The 26,244-nt window shown below is 39.1% G+C and overlaps 1 protein-coding gene across 4 annotated transcripts in view; it reads right to left on the bottom strand.

The window, feature by feature from the left end:
* The window catches only part of Slc12a6 (solute carrier family 12 member 6), a 90,276-nt gene that overhangs the window by 44,582 nt on the left and 19,450 nt on the right, over positions 1 to 26,244 (bottom strand). For 2 of the 4 annotated variants that reach the window (XM_031371343.1, XM_031371344.1), the window contains exon 1: positions 24,607 to 25,512. The exons of the other annotated variants lie outside the window; for them this stretch is intronic. In XM_031371343.1, coding sequence (XP_031227203.1) covers positions 24,607 to 24,724 — 118 coding nt within the window. In that variant the 5' untranslated portion in view covers positions 24,725 to 25,512. Of the gene's footprint in view, positions 1 to 24,606; positions 25,513 to 26,244 lie in introns of those variants that run through there. 4 annotated transcript variants of the gene reach the window in all.

Below are 26,244 nucleotides of genomic sequence, written 5' to 3'. Positions count from 1 at the left end.
AAAGTGGTGACAACAAGCCAAATGCCTAATGTAGGAGGGACCGACAACCATCACTTAACACCAACCACTTACTTATTTTAAGACCTCAAAAAGCATTAAGGGCTAAATATGGAAACGGTCCTAAGCTCTACTTTCCTCAAAAACTAAGTCTCTTGAGATGCTGTGAATTGCATCCTGTTTCTTCAAGTATCTAAAGGAATGAAAATAAATTTAAACCATGGTCTGTGAACAATGAATTTTACTAATTTAAATTAATTAAAATTATAATTTACTAATTGAAGTTTTATATTTTCTCCAATTATTCTGTCAGCAAGAAGCTATACAAAAGTAGCAGTGTTTTGTTTTTTTTTTTCTTTTTGGCCAGTGGTAAATATTTTATTTTAAATATGTTACTAATATTTTACACAAAATGAAAGTAATATTCACCATGCTTCACATATATGTTATATGTAAGTAAATGTAACACTGTAAAGGAAAGGCCCCAGAGGTAGGACACAGCTAGTGGTAGAGTGAGTTTGAACCTCCACTACTTCAGTAAGCAATAATAAAAAAGAGCTCCAGGACAAAAGGAATAAAAAGGAGCTCTTAACAAATTCTGGTTTCTTATAAGTATTACAGTATCCCTGTCAGTATACAGTGTCAACAAGATATAATGTAGATACCTTATTTCTACAATCAAAGTTTTAAATGATTAATATTTTAGTTGTATTTTCAGAGAGTTTTCTTCCTTGATTTGATTTTGAAAAGAGAAACTGGGCCTACATATTAGCAAGTGTTTCTTTAGCTTTTTTAAAAAAAATGCATCTTTTCGTCTGAATAAAAGCATGCACAAGGCCTGCACAAATTCAGCCTGACAAAATTTCAGTACTGTGAGGGGAAAGTATCCACAAAGTCTCACCTCTAACCAAACCGCTATCTGCAACTGACACATGCCAGGAGTGACAATGGACAGATCAACCAAACTCCTGGGCAGGCCTCATGCCCAGCACAAATCAGATCCCATGTTTTGTTTTGTTTTTTGTTTGTGCTCTTTTGCTTTTGCACTTTTTGTCTTTTGAGGGTTTTTCTTGTATGTTTGTTTTTGAGAGAGGAAAGGATGGGAGGAGGGAGGTAGAAATGACATGGATAGGTAGAGAGGTGAGGAAGATCTTGGGAGAACGTGGGTGAGAGGAGAGAATGGGATTAAAATATATTTTATGAAAAATGAAAAAATTTAGAAATCTAAAAACAGATTCAATCTATCACACACCTTTGGAAGCAGAGAGAAAAATGTTTGTGGGTGGGGCTTATAGATATTTTTATGAGGATCCTTACTAATTTACTATTGCCTATAAAATAATTCTTTTTATTGTTCTCTTGAGAATGTCTTTACCTAATCTAATACTCATACTTGAGAACAGAAACATCACGAGGTTCATTCCAGGCCACAGTGATAAGTAAGTCATATAATTTGTAGTTTTTGGTTCCCTAGTGCATATGCAACCTGTATTTATAGAACACTGTAGTTTTTATGAAGTGTACAGTCACATTATATTGGTCCCTAAAAGATATATAAAACTCGACTACAAAATACTCTATTGCTAGAGAATGCTCACGATCATCTGAGCTACAATTCCTTCACTGGTGAAGATCTTGCCTCAGTGTTGATGGCTGCCATTTAGCAGAATACACACTTAAGGCTGGGTGGAGGGTGATGGCAACTTTTTTGTTGTTGTTGTTCGAGACAGGGTTTCTCTGTATAGCCCTGGCTGTCCTGGAACTCACTTTGTAGACCAGGCTGACTCGAACTCAGAAATCCACCTGTCTCTGCCTCCCAAGTGCTGTGATTAAAGGTGTGCGCCACCACTGCCTGGCTAGTGGCAACTTTTAAATATGAAATCTGTGATGGTTGATTCACCAAAAAAAATGTCTCTGGAACATGTGACACTGTTTGACAGCATTTCCTGTGTTTTGTCTTGGGGAACAAGGTCTCCCTTGGTAGCCACTTAATTTGTAGAATTTTTCAAGTTAGTGAAGCCTCTCAAACACTGCCATTGCTTTCCTTTTCATTCCTTTCAGCAGTGTTTATTAATTGTACAAAGCTATGTGTTTTGTTAATGCATTCACACATATGTGTCTTGTATTCATTCCCCCATATGACCAAAGTTCTTACATTACCCCGTTCTGGCCCCTTATATCTTCCCTAGTAATCTACTTTTTACTTTCATGTCTTAAAAAAAAAAAAAAAAAAGTCAAAATCCCACATAGGAGAGAACCTACACTGTCTTAATCTGGCTTATTCTGTTTAACATGATGATGTCCGCTTACATCCATTTTCCTGCAAATAACATAATTTAGTTCTTTACTATGGCTACATAAAAGTCTGCTGTGTATTATATAACACCCCATTTTCCTTATCCTCATTTGCTAACAGATACGTAAGCCGATTCTAGAGCTTAGCCACTGTGAAAGCGCTTCTATAACACAGATATCTTACTACTGCTCCACCAACAATGGAGGATATTCTGAAATAGGAATCATTTCAGCAATGCTCAAACCATCTTCTCCAGGAGTAGGTTTAGGAAACCACTTTGCTTATCCATAAGAAAGCAATTCCTTATTCGTTAAGAATTTTGTCAAATAGACATAGTCTCTGACTCTGCTTCTAATCCTTGCTCTCTGCCACTTCCTTATCTGGCTATTTCCTCACTTAAGTTTCAAACCTCAAACATGAGGTCAGGATCCAACTACTTCCAGCTCCTGTTAGTAATGATGTACTGATTCCCTCATGAGCCATAAATGTTCTCAAAGTTGAGTCCCTACAGGAACTTTGTTCAGTAGTCTCAGAGGAATCACTCTGTGTAACAGATTCTATGCTAAGAAATGTGGTTTTGTTGGTTTTTGTTTGTTTGTTTGTTTGTTTGTTTTTGAGACAGGGTTTCTCTGTATAGCCCTGGCTGTCCTGGAACTCACTCTGTAAACCAGGCTGGCCTCAAACTCGAAAATCTGCCTGCCTCTGCCTCCCAGGTGCTGGGATTAAAGGTGTGTGCCACCACTGCCCAGCTAGAAATGTTTATCTTAAGGAAACATGAAAGCCTAATTTATTCTTTGATCTACAGGATAGCTATGTTAAACAGGCATGAAAACTATTTTAGTCTTGCCTATCTTCATCAAACCTATGTGATTAGGAATATAATTGGTAGTTTGAAAGGAATCTGTTTTTCCCCCTTTAGGAGTAGGTCAACAGTGGCTGAAAATACTCAGTCAAAAATACTAAGTCAAAACAAATACACTGCCATTCAGGTTTTAGCTTCAGTTACAGAATACAAGCAGGATACACTTAGCTTAACTTTTAAGGGCCAGAGGATCTTTGGAATGGCAAATGACCACTAGTTTCATCTTAGTCCCTGGATACATTAGCCCCCAGAAGGGCAAGGCTGCCCTCTTGACACCAGACACAAAAGTCTCTTCTCTAGTTAAAGAAGCCCCAGTTGGCACCTTGCTCCTGTCAAGGGCTGTGCATCTGTTTCATGTAGTCACTGCCTGCAATCATGCTCACTAGCTCTCCTGTACAGCTTGCTTCAGTGTCTACACCAGAAGCAGGCGCCTTACTGTGTACTTTTATGATACGGGGACAGCTTCTTTCCTTAAACGGCTCAAACAACCTCTGCTCACTTTAGGTTTTTCTTCCACGCCGTCCTTTTCTCTCTTAGCTAAGGTTAGGGCCTTTCATTTCTCCAGACCAGTAAATCCTTCCCCCTATTAGCAACAAAGGCATTTTGTTTTCTTATCAATTATGTCACTGGAATTTTTTACTTGCTGTAAGAACTTTCCTTTCACATTTGCTCCTTGCCTACCTTTCAAAAAATAAAGTTCCTGTTCTTATGCAGATACTCAAATAAGTAAAAGAAATTAATAATTAAGACAACTTTAGTTCAGTCATCAGCCCTGAAAAATAAAAACCATAATTTGAGTTTGTAAATGTTAGCTTAGCTAAGGAGTTAACTGAGATAACTGGGCAAACCTTTCTGAAGAGGTGATCATTAAGAAAAAATCTAGTACAGAAAGGCAGAAAGAAACTGTGGAACAGGGAGAAAGTGAGGACGACAGGAAAGGAGAGGGTGGAAGAGGGAGTAGGGAAGGAATAACAACACTAACGACCCTTTGAAAAAGTAAGTCCTATGGAGAGCTACTACTGCAGAAGCTTCCTAAAATACATGTGAACACATACATTAAACGAGCTAAAATGGAGTTACCCTGTAACCAGGCAACAAACATGAACCTCAAGAATGAGTTACTTCTTTTGGAACTGCAGCCAGTAAAGTCCTGTAGACTTCCCCAACAAACGTTATAGAATATGGGAAACCAAGCTGGGGGAAGCTGCATCCTCTAGTTTTCACAGTGCTAACAAACACTATGCATGCTACCAGAAGAGACCAAAAAAAAAAAAAAAATCATCATCAATCATATCCAGAAATGAGTCCTGCCACTTACAATAATGACGGGTCTGTCAGGAAACACCCACTGGTACAGTAGTGACCTGGACATCATGGGAGTAAGCAACCACTTTCTGACTGACACTAAGGCCGCTCCCCAAAATGAAACCTACAGCTGATACCATTACTGAACCAAGAGCGTGTGGCTAGACAGACCATAGGTCATAGGAGCTACTACTATTTCTTTTTTCTTTTCTTTTTCTTGTTTTTGTTTTTTTGTTTTTTGATGACAGGTTTCTCTGTGTAGCCCCTGGCTGTCTTGGAACTCACTCTGTAGACCAGGCTGGCCTTGAACTCATAAATCCGCCTGCCTCTGCCTCCCAAGTGCTGGGATTAAAGGCGTGTGCCACCACTGCCTGGTCACTTTTATGTTAAACAAGGTCTAGAGTGACTGGAAGGTTTTATGTAGCCATACAACATTTAAAAGGCAGCTGATGGTTGGGCTGTAAAGGGAGTAAGAACAGAAATAAGGGGCTGGAGGGATGTCTCAGCTGTTAAGAGAGCTTGCGGGTCTTGCAAAGGACCTTGGTTCGGGCAGTAGTACACCTAACAGTAGGCTCACAATTGCCTATCACTCTAGTTCCAGGGGATCTGACACCATATTCTGGCAAAAAAAAAAAAAAAAAAAAAAAGGAAAGAAAGAAGGAAAGGAGGGAGGGAGGGAAGAAGGAAGGAAAGAAAAGAACACTGCAGATAGAGAAAATACTCAGAAATACTCAAAGGTTCAAGCTGTTCTGTTCAGTGAACAAGTAAACCAGGTTATCAGTGGCATAAACAGGGAGCAACAGAACATGGTATAAGAGATGAATCTAAGAAAGCATGGGTCACATGAGGCCTTCCAGGACACAGTCAGGACTTCTGAGTTACTTTGAGTTTGATAGAAAGTCACCGGAAGGCTTGCTGTGATGTCTCCACAGGATCACAACAGCTGTTATCAAGAACAGACTGCACGATAACGAGGAGGTACAGGAAGTACAGTTAGAAAGCTAAGATGATCCCAGAAAAGAAAATGGCAGTCAGAAAGTAGCGAAGATGACAAGTAGCAGTCAAAGTTGGGTATGAGCACCACAGAAGACTGCAACAGGACAAGTAACCTAGCTCAAGAGGTCAGTCAGCTTTCAGCTGTTTCCCAAGACACGTAGGTAGGAGAGTCTATGTGATGACAGATCAGTGGCCTAGATCTCTGGTTAGGTGTGAGGTTTCCCAGCAGCTAGTCAATATATTAAGAGTTCATTTAATGAGAAGCAATTCAAATGTCCATTGCTGAATGGATAAACTAAATGTAGTATATATGTACAGTTAAATATTTGGCCTTTAAAAGGAAAGTAATTTGGACACAAACTACAAGATAGATAAATCTTTAAGAACATGTTAATGGAATAATTCAGTCACATGGGAACAAAGCCAAGTATCATATGACTCTACTTGTCTGAAACTCTAAAGTAGTCAAACTCAGAACCAGGAAGGATGGTTATTAAGGGCCATGACGAAGAAAAGTGGAGATTTGTATGATGATGACTCACACAATGTAAGCATTCTAAAGCTCTTTTGTAGAACAATGCGAAGATACTTAATACAACTGAAGTATACATTTTAAAAACCATGAGCCAGCCTTGGTAGATTATATTCCTATAATCCTCAATCTGAAGCAGGGGAATCGCAGGGCTGAAGAAGCTTGGGCTATACATAATAAGAATCTATATCCAACAGACGAAAATAAATAAATGTAAAAAGGAAGATTTGTGTTACACTATGTCACAATTCAGAAAAGAATGATGATGATTTTTGTTCTGTGGAATTGTATTTTGGTGATACTAAGGATTGGTGGGGTAGGATTGTGACATTGTGAAGGTCAGGGTGGCCTCACAACCTCTTGCCTCAACCTCATGAGTGGTGGGATCACCTTATAGTTTTGATAGACTGTGGTCATTTACAGCACTTACAAGTCTAAAATAAATATTCAGTTTTGTTATTTTTAATATTTCCTTTGCTCATTAGTTTTTCAGCATCCCTGTCTCCCAAGTCACAAGACAGTATGGGCTCACAACATGCTTCAGAGAGGATGACGCATCATACAGCTTAAATATAAAGCCATCTAATACAGCTACAAACATTACTAATGCTATTCCAGTATTTCTGGAAAAAAAAAAGCTGAGGAAGCAAACTTAAAAAACTACCAGTATAAGATCTTGGTTCACTTGGAGACTTATGCCATATGGCTTTAAGGATAGCAACTAGATAAAATGGAGACTGTTAAAATACAGGACCTCTAACCACTGTTATCAGGACAGATATTAAACTTAAAAGGCGGGGTTGGAGAGATGGCCCAGCGGTTAAGAGCATTGATTGCTCTTCTGAAGGTCCAGAGTTCAAATCCCAGCAACCACATGGTGGCTCACAACCATCTGTAATAAGATCTGACGCCCTCTTCTGGTGTGTCTAAAGACAACTGCAGTATACTTACATATAATAATAAATAAATCTTGGAGCCAGAATGAGTGGGGTCAGAGCGATCAGAGGTCCTGAGTTCAGTTCCCAGCAACCACATGATGGCTTACAACATGTAGCTACAGCATACTCATATACATAAAATAAATATATCTTTTAAAAAAACTTTAAAAAAATTAAAAGGCTACAGATTGTATAAAATTATTTACAAGGCTGGTGAGATGATGCAGTGGATTAACATACTTGCTGCTAAACTTGAAGACCTGAGTTCCATCCCTGGGACCCACATGAAGGTATCTGTGATGATCTCCACTATTACAGCATATGCTTGTACATCAACAGTTTAAGAGTATAAACCTATAAATACCTACTGATCCATTAGTCATTTGATAGAAGTTATACAATTCTGCTGACTGAATTTGCTTTCATGTCTCCTTACTGACCAGGCAGGCATATGCTTATCATTTCCAATCTTGGTTAATGACAGAAGTAAGACAATATTTTTATCTTTTTAAAACTTTGTGCTAATCCACTTTCACAGATCTCTTTCTTGTTTTGCTGACTTGCATAAGTAACTCATGTTAGCTTTCAGAAAAACGCTCTACTGTCTCTTTAGATATCATATCAGTTTTGTATAATGTGTAATCAATGTATCCATTTATGATATAAATATATATGTCATGACAGTTTTGGAATCAAATATATATAAAACAAGTTTTTGTATAAAAATAACAGCAATGGCCGGGTGGTGGTGGCGAACGCCTTTAATCTCAGCACTTGGGAGGCAGAGGCAGGTGGATTTCTGAGTTCGAGGCCAACCTGGTCTACAGAGTGAGTTCCAGGACAGCCAGGGCTACACAGAGAAACCCTGTCTTGAAAAAACAAAAAAACAAAAAAACAAAACAAAACAAAAAATAACAGCAATGGTTATTCACAGCAGTTGTTAGAATATGTATATGACAGACACCCAGTTTATCTGTATTATTTCTATAGCATTTCCACCCCATGCTGTGGCTACCATTGCAATCATTTCATTTTATATCATTTATAAAGGGAATTCCCAGAATAGTGATGTATGAGAGCCCACCATCAAAGTGGGGACATACAAGGAAGTGGAAAGAAGAATACAGGCTGGGAGGTAAAAATGAAGGGAAGATTTTCACTCCACCATGCACTATTCAGTTAACCTGGAACAATGACTAAATATTTCTTAGCTTTAATGTTCTATTTAGGCAATGAAAATAAAAATTTCTATTTATATAATAAAACAAAATTGTGAGGATTAGATAGAGATTTATTAAGAGAAATGAATGTATTGGGCATCCGTGGTACATGGCTTCAATTTTAGCAACTTGGCAGGAGGGGATAAGAAGACTGATTGAGCTCTCAAGACAGCATTTCACTGGGGGCAGGGCGGGAGAGAGAGAGGTTGGAGGTGGAGAATATTTATGAATATGCATAGAGAAGAGAAAAGCTGGGCATGGTATCATGTGGCTTTAATCACAATGCTGGAAAGCAGAGGCAGGAAGGAGTTGGAGGACAGCCTGTCTTCATAGCAAGTTCTAGGCCAATCAAGGCTACATATTAAGACCCTGGTCTTAAGAATAAGAATACATAAGAATGTAGACACACCACATACAAAAGACAACTCCTAGTATAAGAAGCTTTTAAACCAAATATAAGAAACTGAGAATAATGGTAGTAATTTATATTTAGTAACACCCTGTGGGACCGTGAAAGGCAGCTTGGTCCCTGGTTGAGCTAAGGCTTGAAGCCCCAGAAACCCTGAAGGGATGGTATGCGCTTTGCCTGATTCCTGGGCACCAGGCCCAATCACTAGCCACAGCACCCCATAGACTTGTGGCCATCAGTCATGTAAGGGCAACGCCTCAAACCACTCCACCTGTAGAAGATGTGACCCATGGTCATGTAGGCTCAAGACAGATCTCCATTTTAATGAGGTACCTAAAGGCCTGGAGGGCTTAGCCAGTAAGCTTTCCTTCCCAGACACTCCTCCCTGCAAAAGGTATTTAACCTCAGGCCCACCCTGAGAAGTGGGGTGTGGTTTTACACATCTACTTTCCACCATGACCATAAATGTCTTAAAACCATGGACTGTCTCTTTTCTTCAGGATCTGCAGTAGGGAGCCACGGAGAAGGCCTCTGCCCATAGAGCCACCATCTAATCTCCTGTAGAAGGCTTCTCTGTACTCCCAGCCATGGCCTCTACCAAGCCCAATCTCAAGCCTGCCTCTGCCATCAAGCCAAGGACCACAGCAGTAGGACCAGCCAGAGTTACCCCCAACCATGGCCCCAAGCTAGATCCAGCTTGCAGGCTCCCACTCAGTTCTTATCTCTTCTGTGGCTCCCAGCGGTGCCTGGGTGTCCAAGAACCTGAGAACCAGATTGCCCTAGCCTCATCATAGCCCTGAGGACTCCAAACCAGCTCCAGTTGTCCCGTGCCTCAGACTCCACTTCCCCACCCCTGGAGTGGTGTCCCTGGGGCTGCTCTACAACCCAACACTGACCTGGTGGTCAACTTCCCAAGTCCTGCCTCTCCAGCAGCTATGTCCTGTGGTGGAGCAAACACGGGACCCTACAACCCTACAACACCCTACACTTGAAAACTGTTTTTATATATTTTCTTTGGTTTTCATGAGAATCCTGTGATATCAGTAGGGAATGTATAAAGTTAGTTGGCTCAATACTCTGGCCAACACATGAAGCATCTAAACTTCCAAAACTAGTTTGATGGCAAACATAACAGGAAAGAAACCAAAGAAACAATACTATTCAAAAAGCATTTAAAAATACTTTGTAAGCCGGGCGTTGTGGCGCACGCCTTTAATCCCAGCACTTGGGAGGCAGAGGCAGGTGGATTTCTGAGTTCGAGGCCAGCCTGGTCTACAGAGTGAGCTCCAGGACAGCCAGGGCTATACAGAGAAACCCTGTCTCAAAACAAAACAAAAAAAAAAATACTTTGTAATAAATATGACCAAGAAAGTAAAGGATTTGTACAATAAAAATAGTAAAGCCACTGAAAACAGAAACTGAAGAAGATACCAGAAGATGGACACACACCCCAAGCACACTCATGGACTGGCAGGATTGAAACTGAATGGCCATTTTACCAAAAGCAATGCAATCCCCATCAAAACACCAATACAGTTCTTGACAGAAATTGAAAAATCCTTCTTAAATTTCATATGGAAATAAAAAAGACCAAGAATAGCCAAAATAATAACAATCCCAGATTTCAAGCTATAGTAATTTACAGACCTATAGTAATAAAGCCAGAATGGTACTGGCATTACAATAGCCATTGGGATCAAATTAAGGATGCACATATAAACCCATACTCCTACAGCTACCTACTTATTTACACAAAGAAGTCAATAATGCACACTGGAGAAAAGAAGCATCTTCAACAGATGGTGTTGCTCAAACTAGTCTGCTCCAAACAGAATCAAACACTCTATCATTCCACATAAAGCTCAAGGCCAAATGGATCTCAGATAGCCTGATACCCTGGATCTGATGGACTCCAATTCAAAGCCAGATAAAGGAAGAGAGATGTTAGGAAAATGCCAAGAACGACTGCATGGAATAAAATGCTTCTGTGTAGTCATCAAGCTAGTGTTAACACTTTCCACTGCTTCTAAAGGAAGGTTCATAAATATGTATTAATTTAAATACAAAGAAACATTTAAAATATTCACTGAATTATTATTAGCTATTCAGATCATTTTTACCTGTAGTTTTTAGGCTTCAGGACGTGATTCCACCTTCTCACCATCATTTTGATATTATTAGATCAATAAACTAAGAGTTACTTTATCAAATATAATTTCAATGTGTTAGAATACCTTTAAATATATCTTTAAAACTTACTAATCTCTTCTTAGGGTCTATGATTGGCAACAGTATTTAGCAAGATTATTACTTGTACTGTATCTATTTTTAATTTATACTGTATTCACAGCACACAAGCTGATATTTCACTTTGTGACAAATCTTTTGTTAAAAGTAGTCACGAAAGCTGTGACTCAACCTAAGTAAAAACAATAAGTAAAAAGTGAAGATGATTCATAAAGCTGAAATGACTTTAAATATAGTCCCTTAATGATTGATTTGAGGGGAAATTTCTTCCTACCATCATATGAAATTTGCACAGTGTCAGCTGTAGATGGGATTTTTAAAGCTGTTAAAAACAATAAGGGTCCCAAAGCCAGAGAAAAAAAAGCAGGGCACATGTCTGGGTAGTTTGAAGGGGTTAGATCACATTATGAAAATCTTAGACACAAAAAGGGATAGGAAAACAACTGAAAAATTCTAAGTGAAACTCAAAAATGAAAGCAGAATTTTAGCAACCAATATGAAAATTAGATGAACACACCAGGACCAACTGCCCAGGGGTGGCACTACCAACAAAGGGCTGGGCCCTCGAACATCAATCACTAATTAGGAAAATTCCCTCCAGGTCTGCTTACTGGTCAATCTTAAGGAGGCCTTTCCTCAATTAAGAGTCCTCCCCACCCCCCACCCCCTACAGATAAGTTTAGGTTTGTGTCAAGTTGACAAAACCAACCAGGACAAGTGGCAGTTCTGAAATCTTAGTTACTTGGGAAGATGAGGTAAGAGGATTACAAATTTGAGGACAGTATGGGCTACATAGTGAGACTCTTTTAGTCTCAGCTTAAAAAAAAAAAGGTGGCTTTAGAAGAATAAGCATGCATTTAGTAGTTTCAGAGCTGTCGGGGCTACACAGAGAAACCCTGTCTCCAAACAACAAAAACAAACCAAAAAAGCCCAACAACAAAAAGGTGGGGGAGGGGATGAGGTAGGGCATCATATCAGCTACTTTTGAACTTGTATGACCAAATACCTGACAAGCAATGTGAAGGTCTGCTTTGGTACGGTTTCAGCTTTAGCCCATCCTGGTAGGGAAGGTTACAGTGGAGATCACTGAGGGAGTGGCTCGGACACCTTCCAACTCTTGGGATCAGAAAACAGAGAACATGTGCCAGAAGTGGGGCTGGGCTATATATAGTCCTTAAAGGCTTGTCCTCCACTAGCCACCTGTACTATCCATGCATCCCAAACAAAGGTTTCACAGTCTTCCAAACAGCACCACCAGCTTGGGACCAAGTCTCATCTCAAATTCAAATCATAATGCTGTGTCTCATGGCCATCTCATAAGACAAAATACATTTAGTTCTAATTCCAAAGTCCCCATAATACTAACAGTCCCAAAACCCTTCAAAAGTCCAAAGTCTCTCGTAAGAGTCTGAGGACAAGGATCACTTGGTAGAGTGTGAGCCTTGTTCTCGTGACTAGGTTCAATTTCTAATATCGTAAAATGAACACATAAACTATGGTCTTGTCTGAGACTTAAGACAGCTCATAGCTATGATCTGCTATAAAAAATAAAATAGAAAGTAACATGATCACAACCAATGACTTAAACATTTCCAATACAAAGGGAAGAAACAGGAAACTGACAAAGATTAGATCAAATAAAAATTCAGCAGGCAAACAACCTTTAACTCCATGTGCAGCATTCATACATATCACATGGTAGTAACATCATTTGGGTGGCACTGCCTCTTTAGCCCTCACTGGCCACCCATGTGGGTTTTCTGGTGCTAGCTCCACTCTATGCATACAGTTTTTCTTAGTATATGTTCCAAGGCCCTGGCATATTCAACATCCTATCATTTCTATGGCAGCTTACTTCATTTGTTGACCATTCAGGGCCCTCCTGTAGGGACTCAAAATACATAAGACAAAATACATTTGATTCTAGTTCCAAAGTCCCCATAATACTGTAGTCCTGTAGTGACTACTTATTGCCTGGCTTCATCAACTTGCATCTACAAGCCCATGCCTACAAAACCCGCACAAATGGATGACACAAGGTTTGGCTGCCTAGCTGACACAAGGTGTTGCAGCTAGTCCCCTTCAGCACAGCTACAGTTATCTTGGAGAACCTGCACAGCTAAACCTGGGAAAACATGTCCTTAGGTGGTTCCCCTGTTGTAATGTGGTCTGTTCAGACACTTTCCCCATTCCTTTCAAATACATCTGCAATTTTGACGCCCTGAAGCTTCTGATGGATAGTCTTGCTCCATTTTTCCCTTTCCTATAATTGTTCTAATCTCCTGAACATTATAGCATCTTCCTCTGCACCTACCCCTCCATGACTGTAAATATGTTCACTTCTTTCTTCCAAAACTACAGTTTTTCACATCTTCTTGCTCCACTTTTTATTTTTAATTCCCTTTGTAATTTTACTACAACCAGCCAGTAACAACCATGCTCCAGACTCAATGTCATTCAGTCTTATGTCTTTCACCAAATTAATTAGCCTATGACTTTTAAATTCAGCCTCACTTAAATTTTCAGAACATACATGACAAGACATAGCCTAATTCTTTTCTAGAATACTTCAATGACCTCTATCCCTACTTCCCAGAGTCCTTGTTCCCTTCTGAGACCTCATGAACATCATCTTTATTGGCCACATTTCTCCCCCCATTTTGCTCCTCGGATCCCTATCACGATCACCCCATTGAACTCTGCTTACAGCATTCAAAAGTTTCTCTAGTCTGCAGTTCCATACTTTTCCCTATACTTCCTGCTTACCAGTTCAAAAACCTATAAACTAATGATCAGGTTTATTAAAATGACAACCCCACTGTCCAGCACCAATTTTCTGCATCACTGTGACCAAATACTGGAAACAAAAGTTGATTTTGTCTTACATTTTCAGTTCATCATGACAGAGAAGGCATGGTCAGTTCACGGTGGTGGCCATGTGCAGCTGGGGCTCCTCACATCATGGTGGACCAGGAAACAGTGTTCAAGCTAGAAGGTGGACTGGCCTATAACCTTCAAAGGCTCATTCCCAGTGACCCAACTTTATCAATCATTATTTCCACCCACAGGTTCCAAAACCTCCTAAAATAATGTCACAGACTAGAAATCAAATAACAGATGCTATGGGGAGACTTAACACTTAAACTATAACAGAGTCACAGGCATTAAAGACAATGCTGGGGACATTTTTGACATTTTAAGTCTTTATTGATTCTATTCCACAGACAGACAATTGAGACAAAAATTCCTGTACCCACACTGATTTCTTGAGATTGCCAGCATTTGTCATCCTCCAGCAAATGAATTTAATAAGCTCTTATGAAATGAAAAAGAAAAGAAGCAAACTATCTAGGGAAACCAGGCAGCCAGTGAGAGAAAAACCATTTAGAATTAACAGCTGATTAGACAAGCTAAATAAAGATGCTGCAGCAGTCTCTAAAAATAATCATGAGAGCAGAGTGGTACATGCCTTTGCTCATACCACGTAATTGCTGGGACAGTGAGATCGCTTAGTGGGTAAAGGTGCTTGACATCAAGCCTGATGGCCTGAGCTTGATTCCAGGGACCCGCAAGGTAAAAGATTATTCCTTCAAGTTCTATTCTGAACTCAATATATATCTGTACATATTTCCACAAGTTGTACTCTGTACCACCCACATACATACAAATTTAAAATAACTTAATTGCTTAATTGGCTTCTACAGTTTTAAATACAGAAATGAAACCAGTAACAATTATTATATATGTAAAGTTAAATTTTTTAGTATGTATGTACCAACACACAGTTTGATTAGTAAACATACTTTGATTTTCCATGTTGGAGGCTGGAGAGATGACTCAGTGGGTAAGAGTGACTGCTGCTCAAATATGAGGCTATGACTTCAAATCCACAACACTCATGTAAAAAGATCAGGGTGGCCATGTAGTCTGGTAACTAACCTATGTGCTGTAGAAAACAGAGACTGGGAGGACTGCTAAGATTACTGGCTGCAACTGTAGTTCCATGTTCAGTAAGACAGGCCTTGTCTTAACGGAAGAAGGAAGATGGACACCTGATCTCCACGGGCCTCCATGTGCATGTACACTGCAACATATATTCATATACTCATGTGTGCATACTGTATACATCACACACACATACACACAGTCACTCACACTGAATAAGTAAATGGAAATGCAATCTCATTATGCATGACTTTTGAGGCTGGCCTCATGTTTCATCTGGCATAATGCCTTGGAAATTTATTCCATTTTTTGTACATTATAAACATTAGTTTCTTTACTACAAAATAAGATGCAATTCAAACATTTGCTATGGGTTCAATGAGACTGGAAGAAAGGCAAGTGTGAGATACTTCACCCTGGATCCACCATGACTGGGAGGCTGGGCCTCAGCCCAGGTGTTGAGCTATGAGGGCAATGCCTTCCTGGATGGATTGGTATTAATGTGAAAGCAGGCTTGTTATAACAAGGTGTTTGGTCCACTTCTTTCTACTGTTGCTCAAGGCCCTCACCTTATACTGACATTTTTATCCTGGACTTTCCAGCTTCCAGAACCATGAACCGATTCATTTCTTTTACAGAGGCTTAAATTTTAAGAGGGTGGGGAGGAAAGGAGAGAACTCAGTGTCCACTGTCTGCTAGCAGGCAATACAACAACAGACAAAGCACAGGCCTCTGCTGGGGGCCAAGGAGGAAGCCTCTCTTCTCTGCTCTCTTTACATCTACCTTGTTGAATTTCACATCTACCTTCTACCCTTAAGAGATCAGAGGATCTCAAGGCTCTGGCTCTTCTTATTTCCCTACAAAGATCTCAGGTATCCCTACAAGACATGTCCTTTTTAGATTTTCCATTCTCAATATTATCTTGAGGCACTAAAGGCTCTCGTGTGGTCTTTAAGGAACAAATCAATCCTAAGCCATATTTTCCTGAAAGAGCCTTGAGAGTCCATTGTCTCGCTCATCCCCAACAGTTCACTAGATACAGGGTACTTCTGCTAGAGAGAAAGAGGTAAAAGCTGGAATTAGGAATGGACAGACAATGGGATATGCAAATACCCACCTTTGAGATGGGATGGCATAAAGCTGTAGTATCCATACTCAGTAGGCTGGGGTAGAATGATCTCAAGTTCAAGGCCAGCTTGGGCTACAAAACCAACAACTTTAAAAAAAAAAAGATTTATTTATTTATTTCATGTATGCAAGTGTACTGTCGCTGTCTTCAGACATACCAGAAGAGGACATCGGATCCCCATATAGATAGTTGTGAGCCACCACGAAGTTGCTGGGAATTAAACTCAGGACCTCTGGAAGAGCAGTTAGTGCTCTTAACCACTGACCCATCTCTCTAGCCCACCAACAACTTTTAAAACTTAGAAAATAGTCACCTTTCTAGAACATGCTCTGAAACAATGTTCAGTAAAAGTGGTTCAGTTTATAGACTAATCCCACACACACACTAAAATTTGGACAAATATATTCAAGAAACCTACTATCTTTTAACCAGATTTTAAAACATACTTTTCCCAGGAACTGTAAATGATCAAATAAAAGCCTTAGTGTCCCTACTGTGTTGTCAATTATAGGAGCCCCAGGAGTACCACCAAACAAGACCAGCTCCTGCCATTCCTTTTGGCTGCCCAGAAGAACTATACAAAAAGACACTATTGCCGAATCCTCTCTGCTGGCTAGCTTCCATAATCCCAGAAGGCACTATGCAGGGCATTCAGAGAGAAAAAAACATGGTGGTTTGAATATGCTTGGCCCAGAGAGTGGTAGTGTTAGGAGGGTGACCTTGTTGGAATTGCCCAGGTTGGCTTCTAACTCCTGGGTTCAATGATCCTTCTGCCTCAGCCTTTTAAGTTGTTAGGACTACTGGCTGGTACCAATATATCCTTCTAAGTACACACAAATTCTCTGTGAAGTCTACACATTTATAGACTCTTATTTTCAACTACTCCCTTGAATACTAAGTTCTACAAAAAAAAAAAAAAAAAAAAAAAAAATCCAAGAAATAAAGATATGTTAAGGAGAATTAGAATCAAAGGGTACTGACAAGAATGGATAAATATCAAAATAATTATGATATATAAAAGAAGACAATAATACTCCATTATTATATTCAAATAAAATTCTCATAAATGCAAACAAGTGAATAGTGACAGAAAAAAACCCTAGCTGTTGCTTGCAAACCAGGGAATTAGGTAAAGTACATTCTAAAGAGTACGAGAAAACTTTTGTGGGTAATGAAAATGTTCATTATCTTGATTACGGTGACTATTTTACAAGTACACACGTGTGAAAACCCATTAAATGGTACATTTATGTAGTTAATTTTATTTCACCTATACCTCAATGAAACATTAAAAAAATGATTGGGGAAAATAGTTCCAACATTTTTTTAAAAAGGTTGATATTTCTAAATATAAAGATCTAAAATAAAACAAAACAAAAAAAACAGCAAGAGAGAAGAGATACTGGTAGGAAAGTCACTGTTTTTGCAGTTTGAAATTTCCTGCAATAGAATAGAAACTACTTTTCTAAAACTATTAAGACTACCTCTCATCTACCCACAATTCATAATACAGCTGAAGAAGTAAAACTATACGCTGGGCAGTGGTGTTACACACCTTTATTCCCAGCACTTGAGAGGCAGAGGCAGGTGGATTTCTGAGTTTGAGGCCAGCCTGGTCTACAGAGTGAGTTCTGGGACAGCCAGGGCTACAGAGAAACCCTATCTCAATAAACTAAAAGAAAAAAGAAAAAAAAAAGAAAGAAAGAAAGAAAGAAAAAACTGTAATTATAAGGTCACATACAGTGGTGCATTCGTATAATGCCAGCACCTGGAGGCCTAAGTAGAAGGACCGCAACTCTGAAACTAGTCCTCTGCACATCAATCAATCAAATAAAACATACAGGTTAAAATCACAAGCACCTGCAAGTTAAGACATAGAGTTGGTATGTCTAAGTGTTGACAGATACTGATAAATGGAGTAAACAAAGACAGGGACAATCAGCCATGCCACCCCAGAGAAAGTGGAGACGAACCAGACCTGGAGTTAATGGAAGAGTTCAATGTGATTGTGTGTAACTGTTTATGGTATGCAGAGAATGAAAACAAAGTTCAGATAAAAAACAATCTGGAGTAAAAGCAAGGAGCTGGGAGAAGGATGGTGACAGCTTTTTAGACATTTCTAACACTAACATGAGGATCTTTTTCCACAAAAGGATCTGCTGCAGTAGGAAGAACACAGGAAGGAAATAAGGGAACCCACCTTATAAACAGGGCTTACTGGATTTTATCTATGTGTTTATGTGCCATATTCAATTTCTACCATGTGTATGTTACACCCATATAAAAATTTTCCTTTAAATGGAATTTATTATTATTATTTTACTTAAGTAAAAACCACCTATATAATTTCAGCAGTATATGTAGGTTTTTCTTTTCTTTTTTTTTAAACAGTGTCACTCTGAAGCTCAGGCTGGCCCTGAGCTTGTTCTAAACGCCCGCTGCTAGATACTGAGCACCAGACAACATACCTGGCTTCTAACATTTTTAAAGTAAGTCTAAAGGTTAATTATTTTACATTGTCTACAACCTACCACTAACCCTTTGTCTTTAAGTCTCCATCTCACAGGTAAGAGTGCAACTTCCTGCATGTATGACAAGAAGAGAGATACTCTGGGACAGTCAGATTAAGCCAAGCTTCCTGCTTCTTCAGCTTTTTCAATTTTTGGCATACTTTAAAAAATACAGTTATTTGGAAATAATCCATATCAAATAAAAGAGCAATGCAACATGTACAAAGTTTGACATGTGATAAAATTTCACCAGATTATGAGGAACTCATATTTACAAAAGAAATAAAGCCTCAGAATTAGTAACTAAGAGAATACGGCAGCCTAGTAGTATAAGAGTTTTTAAAAGTGTTTATTATCATTACTCGTGTATGTATATCTACACATATAAACACACACATATGTATGTGGGAATGCAGAGAAGGGACATGGGAAGGTTTGGAGAGAGAAAAGAGAAAGGGGAAATGATGTTATTGTATTTTAATTTATATTAAATAAGAAGTTTAAAGTCTGTTTAAAAAAAAAAAGTATGGTGTGGGGTTCAGGAACACAGTGCTGGGGAGGAACGCAGACTGTGCTATTGCACAGGCTCTCCATCTGAAGCTGTGCACTCACGCACCAGATTTCTTGGTACCTCACTTTCCTGATCTACCGTGGTTCAATGGTTGTTGTGGGAATGAAGTAAGTCAATACTGTTAAGTGCCTGGGTTAACACTCGCTCAGTTACTCACTTGGCCTAGCAATGGCAATTGCTATTATTACTATAATGCTGATAACATTGTATATGTAAAATGTCTTCCTCTTTCAATCTGTCAAAACCAAAAATTACTAGTTTCTTTAGAGGTTACCAGCTGATAATCAATCTCCTTTCTTTGCCCATCTAAATTTGGACTGAAATCTGAAAGTCTTTCAAATCTTCAATTTCATGGTGAATTTGGACATATGGCATACGTTTTCAAAAGTTGTATCATGGGACTGGAGAGATGCCTCAGCGTCTAAGAGTACTAACTGCTCTTCCAGAGGTCATGAGTTCAATTCTCAGCAACCACATGGTGGCTCACAACCATCTGTAATGGGATCCGATGCTCTCTTCTGGTGTGTCTGAAGACAGCTACAGTGTACTTGTATAAAATAAATAAATCTTTAAAAAGTATCATATGCTCTATTATACATAATATATCCTTTCCTGCCAACTAAACATTGAGTATAGAATATAAAAGTAATAAGCAATATTTAAAATCAAATAAGGACATTTGTGGGGTTTTAATTTTTAAGACACGATCTCACTATATAGGCTTTTACCTCAATCTTCCAAGTACTCAGATTACAGGCATGCACCACCACACCCACTTACAAGTGTATTTTAATATAGCTTTTATCTTTATAGTGGTCAATCTTCAATCTGGTATGTCTCTTGTGGGGCCAAAGTAGCAGACAGTGCATGAGGGTTGGGATACAAAGCAAGAAATCCTGGGAGTGAGAAATCCTAACAAATCAGTGGTTAGGCAGTGTAGAAACAGAGCTGGCAAATGTTCAAGTCTGGGAGTGTCACATGTCAAGTCCACAGAGTTTCAAGATGCAAAGACTGTAAGGAAATGAAGTCAGAGTTATAGTCCTTGTTCTTTTGCTGTGTTCTATGTATGTGTGGTGTATATGCATGTTTGTGCTTTGCATGTGTATGGACATGCATGGTAAAGGTCTAAGACTCCAAGGTTGCTTAGGCAAATCCAGAACTCACCAAGGCAGTTAGTCTTGCCAGCCAGTATACTCTGGAGCTCTCTTCCTTCTGAGGCTGGAAAGGCAGGCAGGCTGACATGCCCAGCAGGCACCCAAACTCCAGTCCTCACACTTTCAGAGCAAGCATTCCAACCACTGAGCCACCTCCCTAACTCCAAAATCTGTATTCTTACTTTTAGGTACAATAAAAATCATGACAAAATAATTGAGAAGATATTTGGGGGACACATGTGAAGTCCTTCTTACTTATTCTGAAATACTGGAGTATAGTGTAGGAGGCAGAAAAACACTGCTCACCAAGCCAGTTCCAAAACTTTTAACTCAGATTTTACAACATGCAGATCTGTTTCTGTTTCCATGGTTTGTAAAAATCCCATATAAACAGTTAAGGAAAGGATGAAAAATAAAGTTTTTAAAAAATTTCTTTTGAGATGGGGTCTCCAAGGTGGTCTGGAATTTGCTACATAGATCAAGCTGGCCTTGAATTCAGAGATCCCTCTGCTTCTGTCTCTGCTCCTAAGTGCTGGATTAAGAGATGGGGGCAGAGGTCTGGCTGTTACCCAGGCTGGGGATATATAAGTGTATGCCAGCACATGTCACTGTAAATCTTCACTCCAGAAAATAATCTATAGAGAATTTGTAGTTGTCTAGTTTAGCTTATTTTAATTTTAGTCAATAAGACAACACTGTCAAAAGCCACCATTTAAAGAATATTTCATGGGTAACAAGTACAACTAACATGCAGCTAATAGTAATCTTGTGGATTCCTAAGATTTAATCTTAACAGAACTCTCACAGTATGCTCTTCTACCAGGTTCCCATGGAGCAGCTGTTGGTAACAACAGAGGGTATTTTCTCTACTTCCACAGGTCCACTCTGACACTTCCCTTAGACCTCTATTTGTAGCCCACTTAACATCTCCAATCTGCTATCTGTGTCTAGTGAGACACACATGGCAGTCTTAATCCATAAGCTGATTTGAGGAGCAAGGAGATTTAGAGCAATTATTTAATGAAAATATTTATATGAACTTAATATTTAAATCAAGGAATGGATGTAGTATACATATCTGATTAAGAAAATGCAATAAAGAGTTAAGGTCTGTAACAGTCTTATAAAATAATTTACGATTCCCTTTATTTGAGAAAGAGCCTTACTGTACAGCCCAGTCTGGCTTCAAACTCATTATCCCCCACCTGAACCTGGGATTACAGGCTTGCACTACTATGCCTAAACAAACAAACAAAAAAAATGTGTAATAATCCTCCTACCAAACTCAGTGGGCCAAGCACATTAGGACTTAGCAAAATGATGCAACGGGGAGCACCAGTAATGAGGCACCACCTCCAGAATAGATTGTGTGGCCCATGGCAAGTACTGGCCTGGAGTGGGTATCCCACAGAATGAAGAGATGAAATGGATAGAGCTTTGATGACGAGTCTCCACCTACCTCCTCCCACACCTCTTCTTTACCACATGCCTTGGGATTGGCTTCAAATTTTGTTTCTCATAAGAGCTTAACTCTCTCCTGAGATCTTCAAAATATCCCCATTCTTGGAGATTTTTCTCTGTACCTCCCTTACTACAATGCCCTCTGGGCTATTTAGTATTCTTCCAACATCAGTTATCCAAACCTTTCCCTTTTTCTCAATGAACCACTAATCACAATGTAAGAAATAGGCATTCATATTTGTAAGGGTGATGTCAGACATGTATTATGAATTATCTATCCCATATAGTCCTTGTAGCCACCCTGTAAAGTAGGCATTGATTTTTATTAATGAGGAGAGAAGCTAAACAACTTGCAGAAAGTCACCCAAGTACTAATTATTACAAATTGTCACTATTACTAATTAGGAGTAATTAGCAGGTCTGGGATTCATGGCCAGATCCCTGACTCTAAAGCCATTTTAATGCCTTTGGTAAAATGTACGCCTTTGGAACAGTAGGAGGACAGTCCCGCACTCGGCCTCAAGTCTGGTGAACTGAAAGGCTGAGAGCATGCCGAGTCACTGGACTGTTTGCTAAGCAGCTTAGGTCCCTGAGATACAGATGATCTGACAAAGTCTCTGTCTCGGGCTGCTTATCCTCAGTCTGGGACAGTGTGGAACAGAGGGTAACACAAGTGTGGCAGTGCCTTCCACAAGCACACTGCCAAGAAAACAGTGCAGGGGAAAAAGGAAGAGGTTACAGAAAGCTGAGGGGCTGCTTTCCTCCCGACCCCTGCAGGGTCTACCACAGACCTTCTATACCTCTACAGCAATAAACACTATTTTATTTTACGTAAAAGTTAGTTTAGATTAGCCCTATTTTCATATTTCTACCTTATCTCAAATTATTTTGTAGTTCAAATAAGTATATTAATAACACATACTATGTATTTTTCTTGCCACACAGATGCAGAAGGAAAAAGAAAGGCTGGGGTGTTACATAAGTGGTTAGGGTTTGAAGTAATAAGAAAACAAACTAGGTAGTATCTTCATTAGTACATATCCATTGTACAAAATAGTACATTGCAACAATAGTTGCAATGAGTTTTTTTTCTTCCTTTCCTTCCTTTCCTTTCCTTCCTTCCCTTTTCTTTCTTTCCTTTTTTTTTTTAAAGATTTTATTTATTTATTATATGTATACAATGTAGCTGTCTTCAGACCCTCCAGAAGAGGAAGTCAGATCTTTCGTTACAGATGGTTGTAAGCCACCATGTGGTTGCTGGGACTTGAACTCAGGACCTTCTGAAGAGCAGTCAGTGCTCTTAACCGCTGAGCCATCTCTCCAGCCCTCTTTCTTTCTTTTAACTTAGAATAGCAAGGGGCTAAAACTCACATTTCAAGCAAATGTGCCCAGGAAGGAGAGAAATAAATTTTCAATAACAAAAAAAAAAAAATCCCTTTTCTTCTTACTTAACTTTATGGTAAAGACAATTGAGATAATACACTCCCAGAAGTTGTTCACTTGTCAAATATTAGTTTATTCAAGTGCATGCTCTCTAAAATGTTTTGGAAACACCAAATTAAAGACCCTTATTAAATTAGCTTATTTCTGTTGCTTTTTCCTTTTTCAAAGCAATTTTATGGAAGAAAATATATTAAGCCTAATAATGTTGTATTATTAATAAAGCTGGGTTCCATCAAAACTTTTATGGCTTTCTAGGTGGCTGTTAACAGACTGAATGATTTTATTACTCTGTTCTAACCCCTCCTACCAAAAATACAAATTTCTCAAAACAATGAGACTATTAAAAAAGATGAAATAATCAAAGGCAGAGGAAAAATAGCACAAAGAAATGAGAGATGAGATACATCATTTACATTTTGTGACATTATTCAAGACAGTAGACTAAATCAAGCTAAAGGAATTGAAAGCATCAGCAAATGAGAACTTCAACTACATCCAGGCCTGGAGGCTGCCTCTACTAGCTCTTCTACCTTTAGTCATAGAAAAGTAGGTTCAAGTTCAAGGTAGGTAGTCTAAACTTTCAGTTTGCTGCTATTCAGCAAAGCAAAAATTATGTAGTGGGCAAAGCATTTACATAAACTATCTTCTTTACTGACTCCTGACAAATTCTCTCACTCCAAGGATGAGAATGAATAAATGGAACTATATCAACACTTTCTTCATCTCAAGTTACAGGTTCCTGACACTTAAGATATACCACAGCTGCTTGTCACAAGGAAGAAAGACAGAGGAACTGTATGTTTTCCTTAACTTTGCCCACATACAGATGTTGCTGACGATTTACAAATTTTAAAAAAGAGTCAAAGTGTAACTATACTTAATACCACGGTATTAACTAAGACTTTAATTGCATGTTTAAAAATTCCAAACCACAATTCCCCAGGAAAGTATAACTGTCAACATTGAGAGGTCACAAGAGAGATAAGCACATTCATTAAATAATTTTATTAAACCCGATGCTATGCTGATCACTACAATGACCGACCAATGTACTTTTCTTTAAGTTATTAGAACATTTGTTACTGATTTACTATGTACCGGGTAAATTGAGGCAGAGTTCTGAATAATCGCAGGTTCATAAGTAAAAAGTCCACAGAACAAAACTACCGAACCATGCTCCCTTTGTATATATTATATAAACGGCTAAGATTAAAAGGCCACTTATGTGTTTGGTTCGAAGCTTTTTATAAATAGAATCAAGCCGTCTGAGTGAAAGCTGAATTCTAAAATCTGCATAAATGACTTTTACTGTCTTTCTTTGTGCTTAAAAACTCTTTTCATACATTGCTACCGATTCAATTTCACCTGTTGATAATGGATACAGAGAACTCTTTGTGGGCGAAAAAAACCAAACCGCTTCGTGGGGAAAAAAAGGCACGTTATCAGATATACGGGGAGTGAAACAACTGAAAAACACGCCTTTTCTCCATAGGCATCCGTAAGCAACAGTTTGAAGACTGATGGCCAAGTTACCACTTCCCTCACAAAAACTGGTCTGCGAGTCCCCAAAGCTAACAAGCGCAGGACTTACCTGGTTCTTGGGGATCCTGAATCCGAGCTTTTACTTCTGCTGAGCTGGGCTCAGGAGAGAGGGGGCCAGGTGCCCCCTCCTCTGGGTCTTCCACTTTGGTCACGGTAAAGTGCGGCATTGTTCTTACAGACCCTTGCTCTCTGTATTTAAATTTCCTTCCCCGTGTGTCCCTGCCTCTCTCTCTCCACACGCAGAGCACAACCTAGGGAGACAGTGGCTGGGAATCGGGAAGTACTGAGCCCACGTGACCACAGCCCCAAGGGAGTGGGACGCTTCAAGACACGCCTTCTGCGGTGTTTATCAGTCTCTTAAAAGGCTTAAGCACTCCACCCCTAGCTTATTGTTATTAACCTGTAGAACTCCAACTGTCTGGGCTGTTTCTCCAGGCGGCAGAAAGCTGAAGCCCGGGTGTAGTTCATCAAGAGCTGTCCACCCTGTGTCTCCTTCTTGTTTCCTTTACTTTATTTATTGCCACCTCTCTCGGCTCCATCATCTCTGTCCTTTTACTTCACACGAGAAAGATTAGGGAACAGTTTATTTCACAAACTATCCTCTTTAATGACGACTGGCACTATGTCAACTCAGAAAACAAAAGGTAGGCTGTCGGTTTCCAGTCAAAGCACAAGGGAAAACCTTACAAATGTTAGTGAAAGGCTTTTCTCCTCCTTCAGGTGAAACATCTATTTGGCCAATATTTAATGACACATACATACTTTATAAACAACAGTTTTAGATGCCCAGACGCATGCAAGGACATTCAAGAAGAGAAACTAATTTTATCAAAAGCACAAGTTTAAAAAAGAAAACTATATTTAAAGTTTTAAAATGATGTGTAAAGGAAGCTTCAACATAACTGTTTTAAAGAAAACCTACAGATATCCTTAAGGTGTCTGTAGTCCCATAGGCACACATTTAACATACTTTACTCCACAGTAACACTGAATAGCTGTTTCAAGTGCTCAGCTGATTACACAGGCAGAGAGATAGATAAGTAAATTAAGCCTTATGTTACTTTCCGTGTTGATGGCATAGCAAAACTTTGTCATTAGAAATGTCTTCTACCAGACAAGACTGAGTAAAATGTACTGACTAGATTATAAAAGTATGTGATCATCATTCATTCAAAGCACACCACTTCTACAGTAGTCAGTCCTACTTTATACTCTACATTGCATTAGAAACTCTACATCAGTTTCATTAATTCACTGCACAAGCATTTAGATACAAAAGATGACTAAAATCATGGTGAATGGTAAGGCAAACTTTAAAATACCTAAAGCCTAATAGTAGGCAACATGGACTGACTATATTTAAAAGAAAGTTCACAAGTACTTAACTTTTATTTCATGTGTTCCTAATAATCATGGTTTGCATTCATTCATTTGGGGAGCCTTTAAAATACTGATGCTTTGGTTCTATCTCAGATATTCCTATTTATCTGCTTCGCTAAGAGAGTTTGGATCATAAGACTTTAAAAGTCCCTTCATGGGGCTCAGTGGTTAAGAGCACTGCTCTTCCAGAGGTCCCGAGTTTAATTTCCAGCAACCACATGGTGGCTCACATCTATCTGTAACAGGATCTGATGCCCTCTTCTGGTGTGTCTGAAGAGAGCAACAGTGTATACACATACATAAAATA

The sequence above is a fragment of the Mastomys coucha genome, unplaced genomic scaffold, assembly GCF_008632895.1.
Source record: "Mastomys coucha isolate ucsf_1 unplaced genomic scaffold, UCSF_Mcou_1 pScaffold15, whole genome shotgun sequence".
In the NCBI taxonomy this organism is placed as follows: Eukaryota; Metazoa; Chordata; class Mammalia; order Rodentia; family Muridae; genus Mastomys; species Mastomys coucha.
This window is presented reverse-complemented; position numbering and strand designations above follow the sequence as displayed.